Source organism: Pristiophorus japonicus, chromosome 15, assembly GCF_044704955.1.
Source record: "Pristiophorus japonicus isolate sPriJap1 chromosome 15, sPriJap1.hap1, whole genome shotgun sequence".
In the NCBI taxonomy this organism is placed as follows: domain Eukaryota; kingdom Metazoa; phylum Chordata; class Chondrichthyes; family Pristiophoridae; genus Pristiophorus; species Pristiophorus japonicus.
The window spans coordinates 116,021,299-116,048,872 of NC_091991.1; the positions used below are offsets into that span (position 1 = coordinate 116,021,299).

Genomic DNA, 27,574 nt, shown 5'->3' on the forward strand with positions numbered 1-27,574 from the left:
GTGTCTCAATGCGTTCTAGTTTGGGTCTACTGGCTTTGTGTGGCCATAGCTTTTCGAATTGTTGAACGCTCATGAGTGACTGGCTGGCCCCCGTGTCCAGCTCCATGCGTACAGGGATGCCGTTTAATAAAACCTTCATCATCATTGGTGGAGTTTTGGTATATTAACTGTAAATGTTTGCCACATGAATCCGCTGAACTTCAGCGTCCATTGATTTGTCCAAAGAGTCATCCTGCATCACAGACCCCGCACTTAAATTAGCCTGGTTACAGGCTTCCTGCACATTCGAGCTAAATGGCCACTGAGGTTGCAATTTCTGCAAACGAATTGTTGAAACCTGCAAGACCTAGCAGAGTGTTTGCCCCCACACCTCCAGCATGAGCTGAGATTCCCATTGTTGTGAACAAAGGAGCTATGACCTGGCATTCCTCGCTGATTATCTCTTTGACTGCCCTTGAGTACCCTGTTAGTGGGTGTCAATGGCCCCATCCTGGACCGCATTGTGTGTAAATGTCCGTTCAGCCTGTCATTGCCTCTGTTGAAAACCTGCTCTCGGGTCTATTGCTGCCGCGGGTGTGTCGAACTGCCCATGGCTGCCTGTGGGACTCTGAGTCGCGTTGATGGCTCAGACTTTCTGATATTGACTCCCTGATCCCGCCGCGTTGGAGGCAGAATTGCGCGCGTATATTATTTTGGTTTCCTCTTCCCCTGCCATGAAAGTCTGAGCCATCAACGCCGCCACTTCCAAAGTCAAGTCCTTGGTATCAATTAACTTTTGGAAAATCCCTGCATGACCGATGCCCTCAATAAAGAAATCCCTTAACATCTCCCCCCTGCAGGAGTCTGTGAACTTACAGAGGCTGGCCAAACGGCGGAGGTCCGCAACGAAGTCCGGTATGCTCTGTCCTTCACGATGTCAGTGGGTATCGAATCTGTGTCGGGCCATGTGTATGCTGCTCGCCGGTTTCAGGTGATCACCGATTAGTTTGCTGAACTCTTCAAAGGTTATGTCCGCCGGCTTTTCGGGTGCCAGTAGGTCCTTCATGAGCGCATAAGTCTTAGGTCCGCAGCTGGTCAGCAGATGTGCCCTTCGTTTGTCGGCCGCTGCATCTCCCAGCCATTCTTTCGTGACAAAGCTTTGCTGGAGCCTCTCAATGAAATCGTCCCAGTCCTCACCAACACAGTACCGTTCCTCTGTGCTACCAGTGGCCATTCTTGTGGGTCGCTGATTCCCGTTTCTCATCACCAATGTAAAGTCCTTATTCAATGGCACAAAACCCACACGAGGCACATTCTATGGACAAGGTCACTCTATGACCTGAACCTTTATTCACAGGACCAAGGAGTGATGACCCTGCGTGGGACCTCCCGTTATATACCTGGATGACCAGGTAAGGAGTGTCTCCCACAAGTTCACCCCCTGTGGCCAAGGTGTGCATTGCCTAAATATATACAGTATTGCAGTGGTGTTACATAGAGGTTACATACATGACAATATGGGGCATAAAATCAGAGCGTGAGAGAGTGGAAGATTCTACACTAACACTTGGCAAACCTCACCTATGCACCTCCAGTCAAACTCATTATATTGCATGTACATACAGCAGTAACGACTCACTATATAGCACGTACCTGCAGCGGTAAAGGATCGTCAGGATGCTTAAAGTCATGGATGATTACGAGAGCTGCCAGTACATTCCTTGCCAAATCGTTTTCCGATCTTACAAATTCATTGAACTGATCTTCTGATTGAAAACCTACAACTGCAAAGAAAGAAGGCCTCTTTAATCCATGGTTCAGGTTACATAGGGTTAAATGGAATCTTGGTGGTTTGGATGACATAGGGTATTTTAGATTTGTATCGTAGTCCGGCACAAATGGGTATTGTAGCCTGGTACAAATGGGAATAGCAGACTAGCACTAATAGGTATTGAAGACTGGTACTGCTGCGTATCATAGCCTGGTACCAATGGGTATTAAAGCCTGGGACGAATCGATATTGTAGCCTGGTACTAATGGTTATTGTAGCCTAGTACTAATGAGTATTGTAGACTGGAACTAAAGGGTATCATGGCCTGGTACCAATGGGTATTATAGCCTGGTACTGATGGGCATAATAACCTAGTACTAATCGGTATTGCAGATTGGTACTAATGGTTAATGTAGACTAGTACTAATGGGTATTGCAGCCTGCTATTAATGGGTATTGTAGCCTGATAATAATGGGAATTGCAGCCAGGTACTAATGGGTATTGCCAACTGGTAATAATGGGTATTGCCAACTGGTAATAATGGGTATGCTAGAGTGGAGCTAGAGGATATTGTAGCCTGGTACTAATGGGCATTGTAGTCTGGTACTAATGGGTATTGTAGTTTAGTACTAATGAGTATTGTAGACTGGAACTAAAGGGTATCATGGCCTGGTACCAATGGGTATTATAGCCTGATACTGATGGGCATTGTAGTCTGGTAGTAATCAGTATTGCAGATTAGTACTAATGGGTATTGTGGCCTGGTACTAATGGGTATTGTAGACTGGTACTAATGAGTACTGTAGATCGGTACTAATGGGTATTGTTGCCTGGTACCAATGGGGATCGTAGCCTGGTACTAATGGGTATTGTAGACTGGTACTAATGGGCATTGCAGCATGGTACAATTGGGTATTGTAGACTGATACTAATGGGGATTTTAGACAGGTACTAATGGGTTTTGTAGATTAGTACTAAAGTGTATTGCAGCCAGGTATTAATGGGTATCGAAGGCTAGTACTAAAGGGCATTGTAACCAGATACTAATGGGTAGTGTAGACAGATACTAATGGGTATTGTAGCCTGGTACTAAGGGGTACTGTAGCCTGGTACTAATGGGTATTGTAGCCTGGTACTAATGGGTATTGTAGACTGGTACTAATGGGTATTGTAGACTGGTATTTATGGGTATCGTAGACTGGTACTTACAGGTATCGTAGACTGGTACTTATGGGTATCGTAGACTGGTACTTATGGGTATTACAGCCAGGTACTAATGGGTATTGTTGCCTGGTACTAATGGGCATTTTAGAAGTGCATTAATGCATATTGGGGCTTGGTACTATTGGGTATTGTGGACTGGCACTAATAGGCATTGCAACCAGGTACTAATGGGTAATGTAGCCTTGTACTAATCAGTAATGTAGACTGATACTAATGGACATTGTGGCCTGGTACTAATGGGGATTGTAGCCTGGTACTAATGGGGATTGTAGTCTGGTACTAATGGGGAATGTATGGTACTAATGGGTATCCTAGACAGGTACTAATGGGCATTGTAGTCAGGTAGTAATGGGTATGGTAAACTGGTACTAATGGGTATCGGAATTTGGTACGAATGGGCATTGTAGTCAGGTATTAATGGGCATCATGGCCAGATACTAATGGGTATTGTAGATTGATTTTAATGGGTACTGTAGGCTGGTACTAATGGGTACTGTAGACTGGTACTAATGGGTATTGTAGATTGGTACAAATGGGTATTGTAGACTGGTACTAATGGGTATCCTAGACAGGATCTAATGGGTATTACAGCCAGGTACTAATGGGTATTGTAGCCCAATACTAATGGGAATTGCAGGCTGGTACGAATGGGTTTTGTATACTGGAGCTAATGCGTATTGTAGCTTGGAACCTTTGGGTATTGTAGACTGGAACTAATGGATATTGTAGGCTGGAACTAATGAATATTGTAGCCTAGTACTAATGGGTATTGTAGATTGGTACTAAAGGGTATCATAGCCTGGTACCAATAGATATTACAGCCTGGTACTGATGGGCATTATAGCCTGGTACTAATGGTTATTGCAAACTAGTACTAATGGGTAATGTAGTCTGGTTCTAAACGATTTTGTGGCCTGGTACTAATGCATATTGAGACTGGTAGCAGTGGGTATCGTAGCCTGGTAGTAATGGGTATTATAGTGAGGTTCAAATGGGCATTGTAGACTAGTACTACTGGGTATCATGTCCTGGTACTAATGGGTATTGTAGCCTGGTACTAATGGGCACAATAGCTTGATACTAATGGGCATCAGAGACTGGTACTAATGCTATTATAGCCTACATAGAAACATAGAAAATAGGTGCAGGAGTAGGCCATTTGGCCCTTCGAGCTTTCACCACCATTCGATAAGATCATGGCTGATCATTCCCTCAGTACCCCTTTCCTGCTTTCTCTCCATACCCCTTGATCCCTTTAGCCGTAACGGCCATATCTAACTCCCTCTTGAATATATCCAATGAACTGGCATCAACAACTCTCTGCAGCAGGGAATTCCACAGGTTAACAACTCTCTGAGTGAAGAAGTTTCTCCTCATCTCAGTCCTAAATGGCCTACCCCTTATCCTAAGACTGTGTCCCCTGGTTCTGGACTTCCCCAACATCGGGAACAATCAACCCGCATCTAACTTGTCCCGTCCTGTCAGAATCTTGTATGTTTCTATGAGATCCCCTCTCATCCTTCTAAATTCCAATGTATAAAGGCCCAGTTGATCCAGTCTCTCCTCAGGTGTCAGTCCGGCCATCCCAGGAATCAGTCTGGTGAACCTTCGCTGCACTCCCTCAATTGCAAGAACATCCTTCCTCAGATTAGGAGACCAAAATTGAACACAATGTTCCAGGTGAGGCCTCACCAAGGCCCTGTACAACTGCAGTAAGACCTCCCTGCTCCTATACTCAAATCCCCTAGCTATGAAGGCCAATGTACCATTTGCCTTCTTTACCGCCTACTGCACCTGTATGCCAACTTTCAACGACTGATGAACCTTTACATCCAGGTCTCCCCTTTTCCTAATCTGCCACCATTCAGATAATATTCTGTCTTCGTGTTTTTGCCTCCAAAGTGGATAACCTCACATTTATCCACATTATACTGCATCTGCCATGCATTTGCCCACTCACCTATCCTGTCTAAGTCACCCTGCAGCCTCTTAGCATCCCCCTCACAGCTCACACAATCACCCGGTTTAGTGTCATCTGCAAACTTGGAGATATTACACTCAATTCCTTCATCCAAATCATTGATGTATATTGTAAAGAGCTGGGGTCCCAGGACTGAGCCCTGCGGCACTCCACTAGTCACTGCCTGCCATTCTGAAAAGGACCCGTTTATCCCGACACTCTGCTTCTTGTCTGCCAACCAGTTCTCTATCCACGTCAGTATATTACCCCCAATACCATGTGCTTTGATTTTGCACACCAATCTATTGTGTGGGACCTTGTCAAAAGCCTTTTGAAAGTCCAAATACACCATATCCACTCGTTCTCCCATGTCCACTCTACTAGTTACATCCTCAAAAAATTCCAGAAGATTTGTCAAGCATGATTTCCCCTTCATAAATCCATGCCGACTTGGACCGATCCTGTCACTGCTTTCCAAATGCGCTGCTATTTCATCCTTAATAAATTGATTCCAACATTTTCCCCACCACTGATGTCAGGCTAACCGGTCTATAATTACCCGCTTTCTCTCTCCCTCCCTTTTTAAAAAGTGGTGTTACATTAGCAACCCTCCAATCTATAGGAACTGATCCAGAGTCGATAGACTGTTGGAAAATGATCACCAATGCATCCACTATTTCTAGGGCCACTTCCTTAAGTATTCTGGGATGCAGACTATCAGGCCCCGGGGATTTATCGGCCTTCAATCCCATCAATTTCCCTAACACAATTTCCCGCCTAATGGGTATTGTGGACTGGGATTAATGAATATTGTAGCCTGGCACTAATGGGTATTGGAACCTGGTACCAATGGGTATTGTACCCAGGTAGTAATGGGTATTGTGGACTGGTACTAATGGGCATTGTCACCTGATACTAATGGGTACCTTAACCTGGTACTAATGAGCATTGTAGCTTGGTACTAATGTGCACTGTAGCCAGGTACAACGGGGCATTGTAGCCTCGTATTAATGGGCATTGTAGCCTGGTATTAAAGGACAGTGCAGCCGAATACTAATAGGGATCCTAGCCTGCTACTAATTGGTATTGTAGCCTTCTACTATTGAAAACTGGTACTTATGGGCATTGTAGACTGGTACTTATGGGTAGCGTAGACTGGTACTTATGGGTATCGTAGACTGGTACTTATGGGTATTACAGTCAGGTAGTAATGGGTATTACAGCCAGGTACTAATGGGTATTACAGCCAGGTACTAACGTGTATTGTAGCCTGGAACTAATAGATATTGTAGGCTGGAACTAATGAATAGTGTAGCCTAGTACTAATGGGTATTGTAGATTGGTACTAAAGGGTATCATAGCCTGGTACCAATAGGTATTACAGCCTGGTACTGATGGGCATTATAGCCTGGTACTAATGGTTATTGCAAACTAGTACTAATGGGTAATGTAGCCTGGTACTAAAGGATACTGTAGCCTGGTATTAATGAATATTGAGACTGGTATCAGTGGGTATCATAGCCTGGTAGTAATGGGTATTATAGCGAGGTTCAAATGGGCATTGTAGACTGGTACTACTGGGTATCATGTCCTGCTACTAATGGGTATTGTAGCCTGGTACTAATGGGCACGATAGCCTGATACTAATGGGTATCACAGACTGTACTAATGCTATTATAGCTTGGTACAAATGGTAATTGTTATGTGGTACTAATGGGTATTGTAGAGTGTTACTAATGGGTATCCTAGCCTGGAACTAATGGACATTATAGCATGGTACTAATAGATCATAGCCTAGTAGCAATGGGTATCATAGATTGGTACTAATAGGTATTGTAGCCTGGTACAAATGGGAATAATAGACTGGTACTAATGGGTATTGAAGATTAGTAGTAATGGGTGTCATAGCCTGGTACTAATGCATATTGTAGCAAGGATCTAATGGGCATTGTAGCATGGGACTAAAGGGTATTGTAGACTAGAATCAATGGATATCGTAGCCTGGAACTAATGGGTATAGAAAACTGGTACTAATGGTTATGGTAGCCTGGTACTAATGGATAATGTAGCCTGGTACTAATGGGTATTGTGGACTGGTACTAATAGGTATCCTGGACTGGTACTAATGGGCATCGTAGACTGGAACTAATGGGTATCGTGGCCTGCTACTAATGGGTATTGTAGCCTGGCACTAATGGGTATTGTGGACTGGGATTAATGGATATTGTAGCCTGGTACTAATGGGTATTGTAGCCTGGTACTAATGGGTATTGTGGACTGGGATTAATGGATATTGTAACCTGACACTAATGAGTATTGGAACCTGGTACTAATGGGTATTGTAGCCAGGTACTAATGGGTATTGTGGACTGGTACTAATGAGCATTGTCACCTGATACTATTGGGTATCATAACCTGGTACTAATGAGCATTGAAGCCTGGTACTAATGTGTACTGTAGCCAGGTACAACGGGGTATTGTAGTCACGTATTGATGGGCATTGTAGCCTGGTAGTAATGGGTATTCTAGCCTGGTATCATAGACTGGACTTACGGGTATCGTAGACTGGTAGTTATGAGTATTACAGTCAGGTACTAATAGGTAGTGTTGCCTGGTACTATTGCGCATTTTAGGAGGGCATTAATGCATATTGTGGCTTGGTACTAATGGGTATTCTAGCCTGGTACTAATGGGTATTGTAGCCAGGTAATAATGGGTATTGTGGACTGGTACTAAAGGGCATTGTCGCCTGATACTAAGGGTATCCTAGCTTGGTACTAATGTACACTGTACCCAGGTACAGCGGGGTATTGTAGCCTCATATTAATGGGCATTGTAGCCTGGTACTAATGAGCAGTGCAGCGTAGTATTAATAGGGATTCTTGCCTGCTACTAATTGGTAGTGTAGCCTTCTACTATTGAAAACTGGTACTAATGGGCATTGTAGCCTGGTACTAATGGGTTATGCCGACTGGCACTAATGGGAATTGTAGCCAGGTACTACTGCGTATTGTGGACTGGTACCAATGGGCATGATAGCCTGGTATTGATGAGCATTGTGGCCTGGTAGTAATCGGTATTGCAGATTGGTACTAATGGGTATTGTCGCCTGGTACTAATGGGAATTGTAGCCTGGTACTACTGGGAATTGAAGACTGGTACTAATGGTTATGGTAGCCTGGTATTACTGGGTAATGTAGTGTGGTACTAATGGGTATTGCAGATTGGTACTAACGGGTATTGTGGCCTGGTACTAATGGGAATTGTAGCCTGGTACTACTGGGAATTGAAGACTGGTACTAATGGTTATGGTAGCCTGGTATTACTGGGTAATGTAGTGTGGTACTAATTGGTATTGTGGACTGGTACTAATGGGTATTGTGGACTGGACCTGATGGGTATTGTGGACTGGGACTAATGGGTATAGTAATCTGTGCTAATGGGTATAGCAGCCTGGTACTAATGGGCAGTGTAGCATGGTAGTAATAGGGATTCTAGCCTGTTACTAATTGGTATTGTAGCCTGCTACTAATGGGTATTGTAGCCAGGTACTAATACTTATTGCGGACTGGTAATAATATGCATCCTAGAGTGGTGCGAGAGGGTATCATAGCCTGGTACTAATGGGCGTTGTAGCCTGATACTAATAGGTATTGTATTCTGGTAAAATGGGAATTTTAGATTGGTACTAATGGGATTCATAGCCTGGTACCAATGGGTATTATAGCTTGGTACTGATGGGCGTTGTAGTCTGGGAGATATCGGTATTGCAGATTGGTACTAATGGGTATTGTGGCCTGGTACTAATGTGTATTGTAGACTGGTACTAACAGGCATTGTAGCATGGCACAATTGGGTATTGTAGCCTGGTACTAATGGGGCTTTTAAAATGGTACTAATAGGTATTGTAGCCTGGTACTAATGGGTATTGCAGCCAAGAACTAATGGGTATGGTAGCTGGTTCTATTAAGCATTGCAGTCAGGTACCAATGGGTATTGTAGCCTGATACTAATGGGTATTGAGATTGGTATCAATGGGTATCGTAGCCTGGTACAAAAGGATGTTATAGCATGGTACTAATGGGCATTATAGCATGGTACTAATGGATATTGTAGCCTAGTACTAATGGATATTGTAGCCTGGTACTAATGGATATTGTAGCCTGGTAGTAATGGATATTGTAGCCTGGTAGTAATGGATATTGTAGACTGCTACTAATGGATATTTAGGCTGTTACTAATGAGTAATGAAGACTGATACTAATGGGTATGGTACACTGGTACTGGTGTGTATCCTAGCCTGGTATAATCGGCATTATAGCCACCTAGCAATGGGTTTTATAGCCTGGTACTAATGGGTATTGTAGCCTGATATTAATGGGTATTTCAGTCTGGTACTAATGGGTATTGTCGCCTGGGACAAGTGAGTATTGTAGCTTGGTACTAATGGGTATTGTAACCTGGTATTAATGGGCAGTGTAGCCTGGTACTAATATGGATCCTAGCCAGCTACTAATTGGTACTGTAGTCTACTACTAATGGGTATTGCAGGCCAGTACTAATGCATATTGTAGCCTGCCTATCAATGGGTATTGTAGCCTGGTACTTATGGGTATTGCCAACTGGCACTAACGGGAATTGCAGCCAGGTACTAATGGGTATTGCGAACTGGTACTAATGGGTATCCTAGAGTGGTGCTAGAGGGTATCGCAGCCTGTTACTAATGGGCATTGTAGCCTGCTACTAATGGGGTATTGTAGTCTAGTACAAATGGGTATTGTAGATTGGTACTAATGGGTATCATAGCCTGGTACCAATAGGTATTATAGCTTGGTACTGATAGGCATTGTAGTCTGGTAGAAATCGGTATTGCAGATTGGTACTAATGGGTATTGTGTCATGGTACTAATGTGTATTGTAGACTAGTACTAACGGGCATTGTAGCATGGTACAATTCAGTATTGCAGATTGGTATTAATGGGGATTGCAGCCAGGTACGAATGGATTTCGAAGGCTGGTACTAATGGGCTTTGTAACCAGGAACTAATGGGTAGTGTAGGCTAATACTAATGGGTATTGTAGACTGGTACTAATGGATATTTAGACTGGTACTAATGGGTATGGTATACTGGTACTGATGTGTATCCTAGCCTGGTAGTAATCGGCATTGTAGCCACATACCAATGGGTTTTGTTGCCTGGTACTAATGAGTATTGTAGCCTGATACTAAGGGGTATCCTAGACTAGTACTACTGGGTATCGTAGTTTGGGACTAATGGGTATTGTAGACTGATACTAATGGGTATTGTAGTCAGGTACAAATGGATATTGTAGACTGGTACTAATGGGTATTGTAGCCAGGTACAAATGGGTATTGTAGCCAGGTACAAATGGGTATTGTGGACTCGTACTAATAGGTATTCCAGACTGATACTAGTGGATAGCGTAGCCTGGTACTAATGGGTATCAGAGACTGGCACTAATGGGTACTGTAATCTGGTACTAATGGGTATTGTGCAATCGTACTAATGGGTATCCTAGACTAGAACTAATGGGTATCGTAGCTTGTTACGTGGGTATTGTAGCTGATACCAATGGGCACTGCAGTCTGGTACAAATGGGTATTGTAGACTGGTACCAATGGGTATCCTAGACGTGTACTAAAGGAGATTACAGTAAGGTAATGATGGGTATTGTAGCCTGCTACTAATGGGTATCCTAGATGGGTCCTAAAGGATATAACAGCCAGGTACTAATGGGTATTGAAGACTGGTACCAATGGGTAATAAAGACTGGTACTAACGTGTATTGTAGCCTGGTACTAAAGCATATTACAGCCAGGTACTAATGGGTATTGTAGACTGATACCAATGAGTATTGTAGACTGGGACTAATAAGTATGCAAGCCTGGTACTAATTGGCATTGTAGCCTGGTACTAATTGGTATCGTAGCCTGGTAATTAATGGGATTTGTAGACTGGTACTAATGGGTATTGTAGACTGGTACTAATGGGTATTGTGGACTGGTACAAATGGGTATTGTAGACTGGTACAAATGGGTATTGTAGACTGGTACTAATAGGTATCGATGCCTGGTACTAATGGGTATTGTGGACTGAGACTAATGTGTATTGCTGCCTGGTATCAATGGGTATTGTAGCCAGGTACTAATGGGTATTGTGGACTGGTACTAAAGGGCATTGTCGCCTGATACTAAGGGTATCCTAGCTTGGTACTAATGTACACTGTACCCAGGTACAGCGGGGTATTGTAGCCTCATATTAATGGGCATTGTAGCCTGGTACTAATGAGCAGTGCAGCATAGTACTGATAGGGATCCTTGTCTGCTACTAATTGGTAGTGTAGCCTTCTACTATTGAAAACTGGTACTAATGGGCATTGTAGCCTGGTACTAATGGATATGGAAGACTGGTGATAATGGGTTATGTAGCCTGGTACTAATGTGTATTGCTGCCTGGTACTAATGGGTTCTGCCGACTGGGACTAATGGGAATTGTAGCCAGGTACTAATGCGTATTGTGGACTGGTACTAATGGGTATTATAGCTTGGTACCAATGGGCATGATATCCTGGTAATGATGGGCATTGTGGCCTGGTAGTAATCGGTATTGCAGATTGGTACTAATGGGTATTGTGGGCTGGTACTAATGGGAATTGTAGCCTGGTACTACTGGGTATTGAAGACTTGTACTTATGGTTATGATAGCCTGGTATTACTGGGTAATGTAGTGTGGTACTAATGGGTATTGTGGACTGGTACTAATGGGTATTGTGGGCTGGACCTAATGGGTATTGTGGACTGGGACTAATCGGTATAGTAGCCTGTGCTAATGGGTATAGCAGCCTGGTACTAATGGGCAGTGTAGCATGGTACTAATAGGGATTCTAGCCTGTTCCTAATTGGTATTGTAGCCTGCTGCTAATGGGTATTGTAGCCAGATACTTATAGGTATTGCGGACTGGTAATAATGTGCAACATGGAGTGGTGCTGGAGGGTATCATAGCCTGGTACTAATGGGCGTTGTAGCCTGATACTAATAGGTATTGTATTCTAGTAAAATGGGAATTTTAGATTGGTACTAATGGGATTCATAGCCTGGTACCAATGGGTATTATAGCTTGGTACTGATGGGCATTGTAGTCTGGGAGATATGGGTATTGCAGATTGGTACTAATGGGTATTGTGGCCTGGTACTAATGGGTATTGTGGCCTGGTACTAATGTGTATTGTAGACTGGTACTAACAGGCATTGTAGCATGGCACAATTGGGTATTATAGCCTGGTACTAATGGGGCTTTTAAAATGGCACTAATAGGTATTGTAGCCTGGTACTAATGGGTTTTGCAGCCAAGAATTAATGGGTATGGTAGCTGGTTCTATTAAGCATTGCAGTCAGGTACCAATGGGTATTGTAGCCTGGTACTAATGGGTATTGAAGACTGGTAATAATGGGTATTGTTGCCTAGTACCAATGGGGGTCATAGCCTGGTGCTAATGGGTATTGTAGCGAGGTGCTAATGGTTATTGTTGCATGGTACTAATGGATATTGTAGACTGGTACTAATTGGTATTGTAGCCTGATACTAATGGGTATTGAGACTGGTATCAATGGGTATCATAGCCTTGTACAAATGGGTGTTATAGTAAGGTACTAATGGGCATTATAGCATGGTACTAATGGATATTGAAGACTGGTACCAATGAGTAATAAAGACTGGTACTAACGTGTATTGTAGCCTGGTACTAATGTATATTGTAGCCTGGTACTAATGGATATTTAGACTGTTACTAATGAGCATTGAAGACTAATACTAATGGGTATGGTATACTGGTACTGATGTGTATCCTAGCCTGGTAGTAATTGGCATTGTAGCCACCTAGCAATGGGTATTGTTGCCTGGTACTAATCGGTATTGTAGCCTGATACTAATGGGTATCGTATGCTGGTACTAATGGGTATTGTGGCATGGTACTAATGGGTATTGTAGCCTGATACTAATGGGTATTGTAGCCTGGTATTAATGGGTTTTGTAGCCTGGTACAAATGGGTTTTGTAGCCTGATACTAATGGGTATCGTAGGCTGGTACTAATGGGTATTGTGGCATGGTACTAATGGGTATAGCAGCTTGGTACTAATGGGTATTGTAACCTGGTATTAATGGGCCGTGTAGCCTGGTACTAATATGGATCCTATCCTGCTACTAATTGGTACTGTAGCCTACTACTAATGGGTTTTGCAGGCCGGTACTAATGCGTATTGTAGCCTGCCTATCAATGGGTATTGTAGCCTGGTACTTATAGGTATTGCCAACTGGCACTAACGGGAATTGCAGCCAGGTACTAATGAGTATTGCGGACTGGTACTAATGGGTATCCTAGAGTGGTGCTAGAGGGTATCGCAGCCTGTTACTAATGGGCATTGTAGCCTGCTACTAATGAGATATTGTAGTCTAGTACAAATGGGTATTGTAGATTGGTACTGATGGGCATTGTACTCTTGTAGAAATCGGTATTGCAGATTGGTACTAATGGGTATTGTGTCATGGTACTAATGTGTATTGTAGACTGGTACTAACGGGCATTGTAGCATGGTACAATTCGGTATTGCAGATTGGTATTAATGGGGATTGCAGCCAGGTACGAATGGATTTCGAAGGCTGGTACTAATGGGCTTTGTAACCAGGTACTAATGGGTAGTGTAGGCTAATACTAATGGGTATTGTAGACTGGTACTAATGGGTATTTAGACTGGTACTAATGGGTATGGTATACTGCTACTGATGTGTATCCTAGCCTGGTAGTAATCGGCATTGTAGCCACATACCAATGGGTTTTGTTGCCTGGTACTAATGAGTATTGTAGCCTGATACTAAGGGGTATCCTAGACTAGTACTACTGAGTAACGTAATTTGGGACTAATGGGTATTGTAGCCAGGTACAAATGGATATTGTAGACTGGTACTAATGGGTATTGTAGCCAGGTACAAATGGGTATTGTAGCCAGGTACAAATGGGTATTGTGGACTCGTACTAATGGGTATCCCAGACTGATACTAGTGGGTATCGTAGCCTAGTACTAATGGGTATCGGAGACTGGCACTAATGGGTACTGTAATCTGGTACTAATGAGTATTGTGCAATCATACTAATGGGTATCCTAGACTAGAACTAATGGGTATCGTAGCTTGTTACGTGGGTATTGTAGCTGATACCAATGAGCACTGTAGTCTGGTACAAATGGGTATTGTAGACTGGTACCAATGGGTATCCTAGACATGTACTAAAGGGTATTACAGCCAAGTAATAATGGGTATTGTAGCCTGCTACTAATGGGTATTGTAGCCTGATACTAATGCGTATCCTAGACGGGTCCTAAAGGGTATAACAGCCAGGTACTAATGGGTATTGAAGACTGGTACCAATGAGTAATAAAGACTGGTACTAACGTGTATTGTAGCCTGGTACTAAAGGGTATTACAGCCAGGTACTAATGGTTATTGTCGACTGATACCAATGAGTATTGTAGACTGGGACTAATGAGTATGCAAGCTTGGTACTAATTGGCATTGTAGCCTGGTACTGATTGGTATCGTAGCCTGGTAATTAATGGGATTTGTAGACTGGTACTAATGGGTATTGTAGACTGGTACTAATGGGTATCGTAGCCAGGTACTAATGGGTATTGTGGACTGGTACTAAAGGGCATTGTCGCCTGATACTAAGGGTATCCTAGCTTGGTACTAATGTACACTGTACCCAGGTACAGTGGGGTCTTGTAGCCTCATTTTAATGGGCAATGTAGCCTGGTACTAATGAGCAGTACAGCATAGTAGTAATAGGGATCCTTGCCTGCTACTAATTGGTAGTGTAGCCTTCTACTATTGAAAACTCATAATAATAGGCATTGTAGCCTGGTACTAATGGGTATGGAAGACTGGTGATAATGGGTAATGTAGCCTGGTACTAATGTGTATTGCAGCTTGGTACTAATGGGTTATGCCGACTGGCACTAATGGGAATTGTAGCCAGTACTAATGCGTATTGTGGACTGGTACTAATGGGTACTATAGCTTGGTACCAATGGGCATGATAGCCTGGTTTTGATGGGCATTGTGGCCTGGTAGTAATCGGTATTGCAGATTGGTACTAATGGGTATTGTGGCCTGGTACTAATGGGAATTGTAGCCTGGTACTACTGGGTATTGAAGACTGGTACTAATGGTTATGGTAGCCTGGTATTACTGGGTAATGTAGTGTGGTACTAATGGGTATTGTGGACTGGAACTCGTGGGTATTGTGGTCTGGGCCTAATGGGTATTGTGGACAGGGACTAATGGGTATAGTAGCTTGTGCTAATGGGTATAGCAGCCTAGTGCTAATGGGCAGTGTAGCATGGTACTAATAGGGATTCTAGCCTGTTACTAATTGATATTGTAGCCTGCTACTAATGGGTATTGTAGCCAGGTACTCATAGGTATTGCGGACTGGTAATAATGTGCATCCTAGAGTGGTGCTAGAGGGTATCATAGCCTGGTACTAATGGGCGTTGTAGCCTGATACTAATAGGTATTGTATTCTAGTAAAATGGGAATTTTAGATTGGTACTAATGGAATTCATAGCCTGGTACCAATGGGTATTATAGCTTGGTACTAATGTGCATTGTGGTCTGGGAGATATGGGTATTGCAGATTGGTACTAATGGGTATTGTGGCCTGGTACTAATGTGTATTGTAGACTGGTACTAACAGGCATTGTAGCCTGGCACAATTGGGTATTGTAGCCTGGTACTAATGGGGCTTTTAAAATGGTACTAATAGGTATTGTAGCCTGGTACTAATGGGTATTGAAGACTGGTAATAATGGGTATTGTTGCCTCGTACCAATGGGGGTCATAGCCTGGTGCTAATGGGTATTGTAGCGAGGTGCTAATGGGTATTTAGACTGGTATCAATGGGTATCATAGCCTCGTACAAATGGGTGTTATAGCATGGTACTAATGGGCATTATAGCATGGTACTAATGGATATTGTAGCCTGGTACTAATGGATATTGTAGCCTGTTACTAATGGATATTTAGACTGTTACTAATGAGCATTTAAGACTGATACTAATGCGTATGGTATACTGGCACTGATGTGTAGCATAGCCTGGTAGTAATCGGAATTGTGGCCACCTAGCAATGGGTATTGTTGCCTGGTACTAATCGGTATTGTAGACTGATACTAATGGGTATCGTAGGCTGGTACTAATGGGTATCGTAGGCTGGTACTAATGGGTATTGTGGCATGGTACTAATGGGTATTGTAGCCTGATGCTAATGGTTATTGTAGCCTGGTATTAATGGGTTTTGTAGACTGGTACTAATGGGTATTGTAGCCTGATATTAATGGGTATTTTAGTCTGGTACTAATGGGTATTGTCGCCTGGGACAAGTGAGTATTGTAGCTTGGTACTAATGGATATAGCAGCCTGGTACTAATGGATATTGTAACTTGGTATTAATGGGCAGTGTAGCCTGGTACTAATATGGATCCTAGCCTGCTACTAATTGGTACTGTAGTCTACTACTAATGGATATTGCAGGCCAGTACTAATGCATATTGTAGCCTGCCTATCAATGGGTATTGTAGCCTGGTACTTATGGGTATTGCCAACTGGCACTAACGGGAATTGCAGCCAGGTACTAATGGGTATTGCGGACTGGTACTAATGGGTATCCTAGAGTGGTGCTAGAGGGTATCGCAGCCTGTTACTAATGGGCATTGTAGCCTGCTACTAATGGGGCATTGTAGTCTAGTACAAATGGGTATTAAAGATTGGTACTAATGGGTATCATAGCCTGGTACCAATAGGTATTATAGCTTGGTACTGATGGGCATTGTAGTCTGGTAGAAATCGGTATTGCAGATTGGTACTAATGGGTATTGTGTCATGGTACTAATGTGTATTGTAGACTGGTATTAACGGGCATTGTAGCATGGTACAATTCAGTATTGTAGACTGGTATTAATGGGGATTGCAGCCAGGTACGAATGGATTTCGAAGGCTGGTACTAATGGGCTTTGTAACCAGGTACTAATGGGTAGTGTAGGCTAATACTAATGGGTATTGTAGACTGGTACTAATGGGTATTTAGACTGGTACTAATGGGTATGGTATACTGCTACTGATGTGTATCCTAGCCTGGTAGTAATAGGCATTGTATCCACATTAATGGGTTTTGTTGCCTGGTACTAATGAGTATTGTAGCCTGATACTAAGGGGTATCCTAGACTAGTACTACTGGGTATCGTAGTTTGGGACTAACGGGTATTGTCGACTGATACTAATGGGTATTGTAGCCTGGTCCTAATGGATATTGTAGACTGGTACTAATGGGTATTGTAGCCAGGTACAAATGGGTATTGTGGACTCGTACTAATGGGTATCCCAGACTGATACTAGTGGGTATCGTAGCCTAGTACTAATGGGTATCGGAGACTGGCACTAATGGGTACTGTAATCTAGTACTAATGGGTATCCTAGACTAGAACTAATGGGTATCGTAGCTTGTTACGTGGGTATTGTAGCTGATACCAATGAGCACTGTAGTCTGGTACAAATGGGTATTGTAGACTGGTACCAATGGGTATCCTAGACGTGAACTAAAGGGTATTACAGCCAGGTAATAATGGGTATTGTAGCCTGCTACTAATGGGTATTGTAGCCTGATACTAATGAGTATCCTAGACGGGTCGTAAAGGGTATAACAGCCAGGTACTAATGGGTATTGAAGACTGGTACCAATGGGTAATAAAGACTGGTATTAACGTGTATTGTAGCCTGGTACTAAAGCGTATTACAGCCAGGTACTAATGAGTATTGTAGACTGATACCAATGAGTATTGTAGACTGGGACTCATGAGTATGTAAGCCTGGTACTAATTGGCATTGTAGCCTGGTACTAATTGGTATCGTAGCCTGGTATTAATGGAATTTGTAGACTGGTACTGATGGGTATTGTAGACTGGTACTAATGGGTATTGTAGCCTGGTACTAATGGATATTGTCGAAGGTACTAATGGGTATCGTGGACTGGTACTAATAGGTATCGTAGCCTGGTACTAATGGGTATTGTGGACTGAGACTAATGTGTATTGCAGCCTGATACCAATGGTTATCATAGCCAGGTACTAATGGGTATTGTGGACTGGTACTAATGGGCATTGTCGCCTGATACTAAGGGTATCCTAGCTTGGTACTAATGTACACTGTACCCAGGTACAGCGGGGTATTGTAGCCTCATATTAATGGGCCTTGTAGCCTGGTACTAATGAGCAGTGCAGTGTAGTACTAATAGGGATCCTTGCCTTCTACTAATGAAAACTGGTACTAATGGGTATTGTAGCCTGGTACTAATGTGTATTGCAGCCTGGTACTAATGGGTAATGCCGACTGGCACTAATGGGAATTGTGGCCAGGTACTAATGCGTATTGTGGACTGGTACTAATGGGTATTATAGCTTGGTACCAATGGGTATGATAGCCTGGTATTGATGGGCATTGTGGCCCGGTAGTAATCGGTATTGCAGATTGGTACTAATGGGTATTGTGGCTTGGTGCTAATGGGAATTGTAGCCTGATACTATTGGGTGTTGAAGACTGGTACTAATGGTTATGGTAGCCTGGTATTACTGGGTAATGTAGTGTGGTACTAATGGGTATTGTGGACTGGTACTAATGGGTATTGTAGACTGGTACTAATGGGTATTGTAGCCAGGTACTAATGGCTATTGTGGACTGGTACTAAAGGGCATTGTCATCTGATACTAAGGGTATCCTAGCTTGGTACTAATGTACACTGTACCCAGGTACAGCAGGGTATTGTAGCCTCATATTAATGGGCATTGTAGCCTAGTACTAATGAGCAGTGCAGTGTAGTATTAATAGGGATTCTTGCCTGCTACTAATTGGTAGTGTGGCCTTCTACTATTGAAAACTGGTACTAATGGGCATTGTAGCCTGGTACTAATGGGTAATGTAGCCTGGTAATAATGTGTATTGCAGCCTGGTACTAATGGGTTCTGCCGACTGGCACTAATGGGAATTGTAGCCAGGTACTAATGCGTATTGTGGACTGGTACTAATGGGTATTATAGATTGGTACCAATGGGCATGATAGCCTGGTATTGATGGGCATTGTGTCCTAGTAGTAATCGGTATTGCAGATTGGTACTAATGGGTATTGTGGCCTGGTACTAATGGGAATTGTAGCCTGATATTATTGGGTATTGAAGACTGGTACTAATGGTTATGGTAACCTGGTATTACTGGGTAATGTAGTGTGGTACTAATGGGTATTGTGGGCTGGGCCTAATGGGTATTGTGGACTGGGACTAATGGGTATTGTAGCCTGTGCTAATGGGTATAGCAGCCTGGTACTAATGGGCAGTGTAGCATGGTAGTAATAGGGATTCTAGCCTGTTACTAATTGGTATTGGAGCCTGCTACTAATGGGTATTGTAGCCAGGTACTCATAGGTATTGCAGACTGGTAATAATGTGCATCCTCGAGTGGTGCTGGAGGGTATCATAGCCTGGTACTAATGGGCGTTGTAGCCTGATTCTAATAGGTATTGTATTCTAGTAAAATGGGAATTTGATTGGTACTAATGGGATTCATAGCCTGGTAGCAATGGGTATTATAGCTTGGTACTGATGGGCGTTGTAGTCTGGGAGATATGGGTATTGCAGATTGGTACTAATGGGTATTGTGGCCTGGTACTAATGTGTATTGTAGACTGGTACTAACAGGCATTGTAGCCTGGCACAATTGGGTATTGTAGCCTGGTACTAATGAGGCTTTTAAAATGGTACTAATAGGTATTGTAGCCTGGTACTAATGGGTATTGAAGACTGGTAATAATGGGTTATGTTGCCTAGTACCAATGGGGGTCATAGCCTGGTGCTAATGGGTACTGTAGTGAGGTGCTAATGGGTATTGTAGCATGGTACTAATGGATATTGTACACTGGTACTAATTGGTATTGTAGCCTGATACTAATGGGTATTTAGACTGGTATCAATGGGTATCGTAGCCTGGTACAAATGGATGTTATAGCATGGTACTAATGGGCATTATAGCATGGTACTAATGGATATTATAGCCTGGTACTAATGGATATTGTAGACTGCTACTAATGGATATTTAGACTGTTACTAATGAGCATTGAAGACTGATACTAATGGGTATGGTATACTGGTACTGATGTGTATCCTAGCCTGGTAGTAATCGGCATTGTAGCCACCTAGCAATGGGTATCGTTGCCTGGTACTAATCAGTATCGTAGGCTGGTACTAATGGGTATTGTAGCCTGATACTAATGGGTATCCTAGACGGGTCCTAAACGGTATATTAGCCAGGTACTAATGAGTATTGAAGACTGGTACCAATGGATAATAATGACTGGTACTTACGTGTATTGTAGCCTGGTACTAAAGGGTATTGCAGCCAGGTACTAATGGGTATTGTAGACTGATACCAATGAATATTGTAGACTGGGACTAATGAGTATGCAAGCCTGGTACTAATTGGCATTGTAGCCTGGTACTAATTGGTATCGTAGCCTGGTAATTAATGGGATTTGTCTCCTGGTACTAATCGGTATTGTAGACTAATAATCATTGAAGATTGATACTAATGGGTGTGGTATACTAGCACTGATATTTATCCTAGTCTGGTAGTAATCGGCGTTGTGGCCAGCTACCAATGGGTATTGTAGCCTGGTATTAATGGGCATTGTAGCCTGGCATTAATGGGTATTGTCACCTGGTACCAATGGGTTTCATAGCCAGGTTCTAATGGTGGACTGGTACTAATAGGTAACCTAGATTGGTACTAATGGGTATCGTGGCCTGGTACTAATGGGTATTGTAGACTGGGAGTAATGGGTTTTGTAGCCTGGTACTAATGCGTATTGTAGCCTGGCACTAATGGGTAATGTAGCCTGGTACTTATGGATATTGTAGACTGGGATTAATGGGCATTGTAGCCTGGTACTAATGTGTATTGTGGACAGGGATTAATGGGTATTGTAGCCTGGTACTAATGGGCATTGTAGCCTGTCACTAATGGGTATTGTAACCTGGTACCAATGGGTATCATAGCCAGGTACTAATGGGTATTGTGGACTGGTACTAAAGAACATTGTTGCCTGATACTAATGGGTATCCTAGCCTGGTACTAACGTGCACTGTAGCCAGGTACAATGGGGTATTGTAGCCTGGTATTAATGGGCGCTGTAGACTGGTACTAATAAGTGATGAAGACTGGTAATAATGGGTAATGTAGCCTGGTTCTAATGGGTATCGTGGACCGAGACTAATAGTTGCTGAAAATTGATACTAATGGGCATTGTAGCTTGGTACTAATGGTTATTGTAGCTCGTTACTAATGTGTAATGTAGTCTGGTACTAAATGGTATTGCGGACAGCAAATAATGGGTATTGTGGACTGGGACTAATGGGTATTGTGGACTGCGACTAATGGGCATTGTAGCCTGGTACTAATGTGTTTTGTGGACTGGGATTAATGGGTATTGTAGACTGGTACTAATGGGCGTTGTAGCCTGGCACTAATGGGTATTGTAACCTGGTACCAATTGGTATCATAGCCAGGTACTAATGGGTATTGTGGACTGGTACTAAAGAGCATTGTCTCCTGATACTAATGGGTATCCTAGCCTTGTACTAATGGGTAATGTAGCCTGGTTCTAATGGGTATTGTGGACCAAGACTAATGGTTGATGAAAACTAATACTAATGGGCATTGTAGCATGGTAGAAATGGTTATTGTAGCTCGGTACTAATGTGTAATGTAACCTGGTACTAAATGGTATTGCAGACTGCGACTAATGGGTAGTGTGGACTGCGACTAATGGGTATTGTGGACTGTGACTAATGGATATTGTGGTCTGCGACTAATTGGTATTGTGGACTGTGACGAATGGGTATTGTGGACTGCGACTAATGGCTATTGTAGCCTGGTACCAGTGGGTATCGTATCCAGGTAATAATGGCTTTGATAGGCAGGTACTAATAGGTATTGTAGAATTGAACTAATGGGTACTGTAGCCAGGTAAAAAGGGTTAGTTGTGGCCTGGTTCTAATGGGTATTGTAGCCTGGTACTAATGGGCAGTGTAGCCAGGTACTAATGAGTACCCAGAGTGGTACTAATGGGTATTGTAGCCGGGTACTAATGAGTATTGTGGGCTGGTACTAATGGGTATCATAGAGTGGTGCTAATGAGTATTGTAGCCTGGTACCAATGAGTAATAAGGACAGGTACTAATGGGTATTTTAGCCTGGTACTAATGGGTATTGTAGCTTGGTACTAATGGGTTTCGTAGCCTGGTACTAATGGGTATTGTAGGCTGGAACTAATGGGTATTGTAGACTAGTACTAATGGGCATTGTAGCCTGGTACTAATGGGTATCCTAGCCTGGTACCAGTGGGCATCATAGCCAGATACTAATGGCTTTTGTAGCCTGATACTAATGGGTATTGTAGAATCTTACTGATCGGTATCCTAGCCTAGTACTAATGGGCACTGTAGCCAGGTAAACAGGGTTATTGTGGCCTGGTTCTAATGGGCATCCTAGCCTGGTACTAATGGGAAGTGTAGCCAGGTATTAATGGATATTGTGGCCTGGTATGAATGGGTATTGTAGCCTGGTTCTAATGGGTATTGTAGGCTGGTACTAATGGGTATTGTAGGCTGGTACTAATGGGTATCCTAGGCTGGTACTAATGGGCATTGTAGATTGGTATTAATAGGTATTGAAAACTAGTACTAATGGATATTGAAGACTGGTAATAATGGATATTGAAGACTGGTAGAATGGGTAATGTAGCCTGGTACTAATAGTTGCTGAAAACTGGTTTAATGAGCATTGTAGCCTGGTACTAATCGTTATAGTAGACTGGTACTAATGAGAATTCCTAGACTGGTACTAGAGTATCGTAGCCTGGTACTAATGGTTATTGTAGCTTGGTACTAATGTATAATGTAGCCTGGGACTAATGAGTATCCTAGACTGGTACTGGAGTATCATAGCCTGGGACTAAAGGGCATTGTGGACTGGGACTAATGGGTTTGTGGACTGGGACTAATGGGTATTGTGGATTGGTATCAGTGGGTGTTGTGGACTGGTATCAGTGGGTATCGTAGCCTGGCACTAATGGGTATTGTAACTTGGTACCAATGAGTATCGTAGCCTGGTACCAATGGGCATTGTATGCAGGTACTAATGGAAAGGCAGGTACTAATAGGCATTGTAGAATAGTACTAATGGGCACTGTAGCCAGACAAAAAGGAGTAGTTGTGACCTGGTTCTAATGGGTATTCTAGCCTGGTACTAACATGCAGTTTAGCCAGGTACTAATGGGTATTGTGGACTCTTACAAATGAGTATGCCAGAGTGGTACTAATGGGTATTGTAGCTTGGTATTAATGCGTATTGCCGAGTGGTACTAATGGGTATTGTAGCCTGGTACTAATGAGTATTGTGGGCTGGTACTAAAGAGTATCGTAGAGTGGCGCGAAAGGGTATTGTAGCGTGGTACCAGTGGGTAATAAAGCCTGGTACTAATAGGTTTTGTAGCATGGTACTAATGGGTATTGTAGCTTGGTACTAATGGGTATCCTAGCCTGGTATCAGTGGGTATCATAGCCTGGTACCAGTGGGCATCATAGCCAGGTACTAATGGCTTTTGTAGCCTGATACTAATGGGTATTGTAGAATCTTACTGATGGGTATTCTAGCCTAGTACTAATGGGCATTGTAGACTGGTAGTAATGTATATTGCAGCCCGGTACTAATGGGTACTGTAGCCTGGTACTAATGGGTATTGTAGACTGGTACTAATGGGTATTGTAGACTGGTACTAATGGGTATTGTGGACTGAGACTAATGTGTATTGCAGCCTGGTACTAATGGTTATTGTAGCTTGGTACTAATGTGTAATGTAACCTGGTATCAGTGGGTATCGTAGCCTGCTACCAGTGGGTATTGTAGCCTGGTACTAATGGGTATTGTGGACTGGGACTAATGGGTATCCTTGCCTGGTGCTAGAGTATCGTAGCCTGGTACTAATGGTTATTGTAGCTTGGTACTAATGTGTAATGTAGCCTGGTATCAGTGGGTATCGTAGCCTACTACCAGTGGGCATTGTAGCCAGGTACTAATGGGTATTGTAGAATCTTACTAATGGGTATTGTAGCCTGGTATTAATGGGTATTGTAGCCTGGGACTAATGGGTATGGTGGACTGGGACTAATGGGTATCGTAGCCTGAGACTAATGGGTATCGTAGCCTGGTACCAATGGGTATTGTAACCCAGTATTAATGGGCATTGTAGCCTGGTACTAATGAGTATCGTAGCCTGGAACTAATGTGCATTGCAGCTCGGTACTAATGGGTATTGTAGATTAGTACTAATGGATACTGAAGACTGGTACTAATGGATACTGTAGCCTGGTACTAATGGGTACTGTAGCCTGGTACTAATGTATAATGTAGCCTGAGAGTAATGGGTATTGCGGACTGGGAGTAATGGGTGTTGCGGACTGGGAGTAATGGGTATTGCGGACTGGGACTAATGGGTATTGTGGATTGGGACTAATGGGTATTGTGGACTGGGAGTAATGGGTATTGTAAGCTGGTACCAGTGGGCATCATAGCCTGGTACCAGTGGGCATTGTAGCCTGGTACTAACGGCTTTTGCAGGCTAGTACTAATGGGTATTGTAGAATCTTACTAATAGGTACCCTAGCCTGGTACTAAAGGGCATTGTAGACTGGTAGCAATGAGCACTGTAGCCAGGTAAATAGGGTTACTGTAGCCTGGTTCTAATGGGTATCCTAGCCTGGTACTAATGGGTAGTGTAGCCCGGTACTAATGGGTATTGTGGCCTGGTACTAATGGGTATTGTAGTCTGGTACGAGTGGGTATAGAAGACTGGTAATAATGGGTATTGTAGTCTGGTACGAATGGGCATTGTAGCCTGGTATTAATGGTTGCTGAAAACTGGTATTAATGGGCATTGTAGCCTAGTATTAATGGCTATCCTAAACTGGTATTAGAGTATCGTAGCCTGGTACTAATGGGTACTGTGGACTGGAACTAATGGGTATTGTGGACTGGGACTAATGGGTATTATAAACTGGGGCTAATGGTATTGTAGCTTGGTACCAGTGGGTATCGTAGCCTGGTACCAATGGGCGTTGTAGCTAGGCACTAATGGGCATTGTAACCTGGTACCAATGGACATCGTAGCCAGGCACTAATTGCTTTGGTAGCCTAGTACTAATGGGCACTGTAGCCAGCTAAAAAGGGTTAGTGTGGACTGGTTCTAATGGCTATCCTAGCCTGGTACTAATGGGTATTGTGGACTCGTACGAATGGGTATCGTAGCCTGCTACTAATGGATATTGTAGACCGGTCCTCATGCGTATTGTAGCCTGGTATTAAAGCGTATTGCTGACTGGTACTAATGAGTATTGTAGCCTGGTTCTAATGTGTATTGCAGCCAAGTATTAATGGGTATTGTAGCCAGATATGAAACAATATTGTAGTGTGGTACTAATGCGTATCGTAGCCTGGTACTTATGGGTATTGTAGCCTGGTACAAATGGCCATTGTAGCCTGGTACAAATGGGTATTGTAGCCTGGTACTAATGGATATTGTGGACTGGTACTAAAGAGCATCATCGCCTGGTACTAATGGGCATTGTAGCCTGGTACTAACGTGCACTTTAGCCAGGTGCAATGGGGTATTGTAGCCTGGTACTAATGGGCATTGTAGCCTGGTACTAGAGTATCATAGCCTGGGACCAATGGGTATCGTAGCTTGGGACCAATAGGCATCGTAGCCGGGGACCAACGGGCATCGTAGCCTGGGACTAATGGGTATCGTATGCTGGGACTAATGGGCATCGTAGCCTGGTACCAATGGGTATCGTAACCTGGTATTAATGGACATTGTAACCTGGTACTGGGTATCGTAGCCTGGAACTAATGTGTATTGCAGCTTGGTACTAATGGGTGTTGTAGATTAGTACTAATGGGCATTGAAGACTGGTACTGATGGGTATTGTGGACTGAGACTATTGTGTATTGTAACCTGGTACTAATGGTTGTTGAAAACTGGTGCCCGTTATGTATGTAAACCTGTAATCACCATGTCTAACCACCAGAGGGCTTAGCCCCTGGAGTCCCAAGGGATCCCACAATCCCTTAGGGGCACCTGTATATAAGGAGGCCTCACAGGCTGGAGAGGCACTCTGAGATCTGCAATAAAAGGACTACAGTCACACTTACTTTGAGCTTGCAGTATCTAGTCAGACTCTTTATTCAAGACATAACAGTACTAATGGGCATTGTAGCCTGGTACTAATGTGTAATGTAGACCGGGACTAATGGGTATTGTGGACCGGGACTAATGGATATTGTGGACCGGGACTGTGGTGTCCCTGCACCGTATTACAAACTCACACGAGGCATGTACTGCAGACACAGTCACTACGTGACCTTAACCTTTATTCCCAGGACCAAGGAGTGCTGACCTTGGGTCGGACCTCCCCTTTTATACCTGGAAACCCAGGTGAGGAGTGTCTCCCACAAGTTCACCCCCTGTGGTCAGGGTGTGCATTTCTAGGGTATAAGTAGTGTACAGGAGTTGCATGAAGGTTACAGTTACATGAAGATTACCGTTGCATGATGGTTACATACATGACATCACCTCCCCCCTTACGTCTTTTTGTGTCAAAGGTTAAGTCTTTCAGGTGGTCGACGCTCTCTCGTGGAGCGCCGCAGTTGTGGCTCTGGTGGCTGAGCCTCGGCATGCGTCTCTGTCACCTGAGGTGATTCCGGCCTATCCTGGCTGGCCGCAGGGACTGTGCATGCTGTGGATTGTCCTCGTTGCTCGTCCACTGGCAGTGGTGTGGGTGACATCTCATGCTCTTCTTCAGGTTCCTCCGTGTCTTTGCTGAACCTTTTCCTTACTTGGTCCAAGTGTTTTCGGTATAGCTGCCCATTGTTTAGTCTGACCACTATGACCCTATTCCCTTCTTTGCCAATTACTGTGCCCTCAAGCCACTTGGGTCCCAAAACATGGTTAAGAACAAATACCGGGTCATTCATTTCTATACACCTCCCCCTTGAGTTTCGATCATGGAACTTGGTTTGGGACTGGCGCTTGCCCTCAACAATGTCTGCCAGGGCTGGGTGAATGAGGGACAGCCGCATTTTAAGCGTGCGTTTCATGAGGAGTTCCGCTGGCGGGACTCCTGTGACTGAGTGCGGGCGGGACCTGTAGGCCAGCAGGAGGCGCAATAGGCGCTACTGAAGGGAGGGTCCTTGGATGCGTAGCATGCCCTGTTTTATGACTTGGACCGCATATTCCGCCTGGCCATTGGAAGCCGGCTTGAACGACGCTGTCCGGACGTGTTTGATACCATTGCCCGACATAAACTCCTGGAATTCATGGCTGGTGAAACACGGGCCATTATTGCTGACCAGGATGTCCGGCAAGCCGTGGGTCGCGAAAACCGTACGCAGACTCTCCACGGTGATG

General features: G+C 43.6%; 1 protein-coding gene and 1 long non-coding RNA gene across 5 annotated transcripts in view; one reads left to right on the forward strand and one right to left on the reverse strand.

Annotated features, from left to right (window-relative positions):
- Positions 1–27,574, reverse strand: part of abca3b (ATP-binding cassette, sub-family A (ABC1), member 3b) — a 188,672-nt gene that overhangs the window by 137,206 nt on the left and 23,892 nt on the right. For all 4 annotated transcript variants that reach the window (XM_070900872.1, XM_070900871.1, XM_070900873.1 and 1 more), the window contains one exon: positions 1,633–1,763. In XM_070900872.1, the coding sequence (XP_070756973.1) occupies positions 1,633–1,763 (131 nt within the window). The remainder of the gene's footprint in view (positions 1–1,632; positions 1,764–27,574) is intronic.
- Positions 1–27,574, forward strand: part of LOC139281014 (uncharacterized) — a 36,584-nt gene that overhangs the window by 3,317 nt on the left and 5,693 nt on the right. The window contains exon 2 of the long non-coding RNA XR_011596809.1: positions 840–970. This is a non-coding gene — a long non-coding RNA (uncharacterized lncRNA). The remainder of the gene's footprint in view (positions 1–839; positions 971–27,574) is intronic.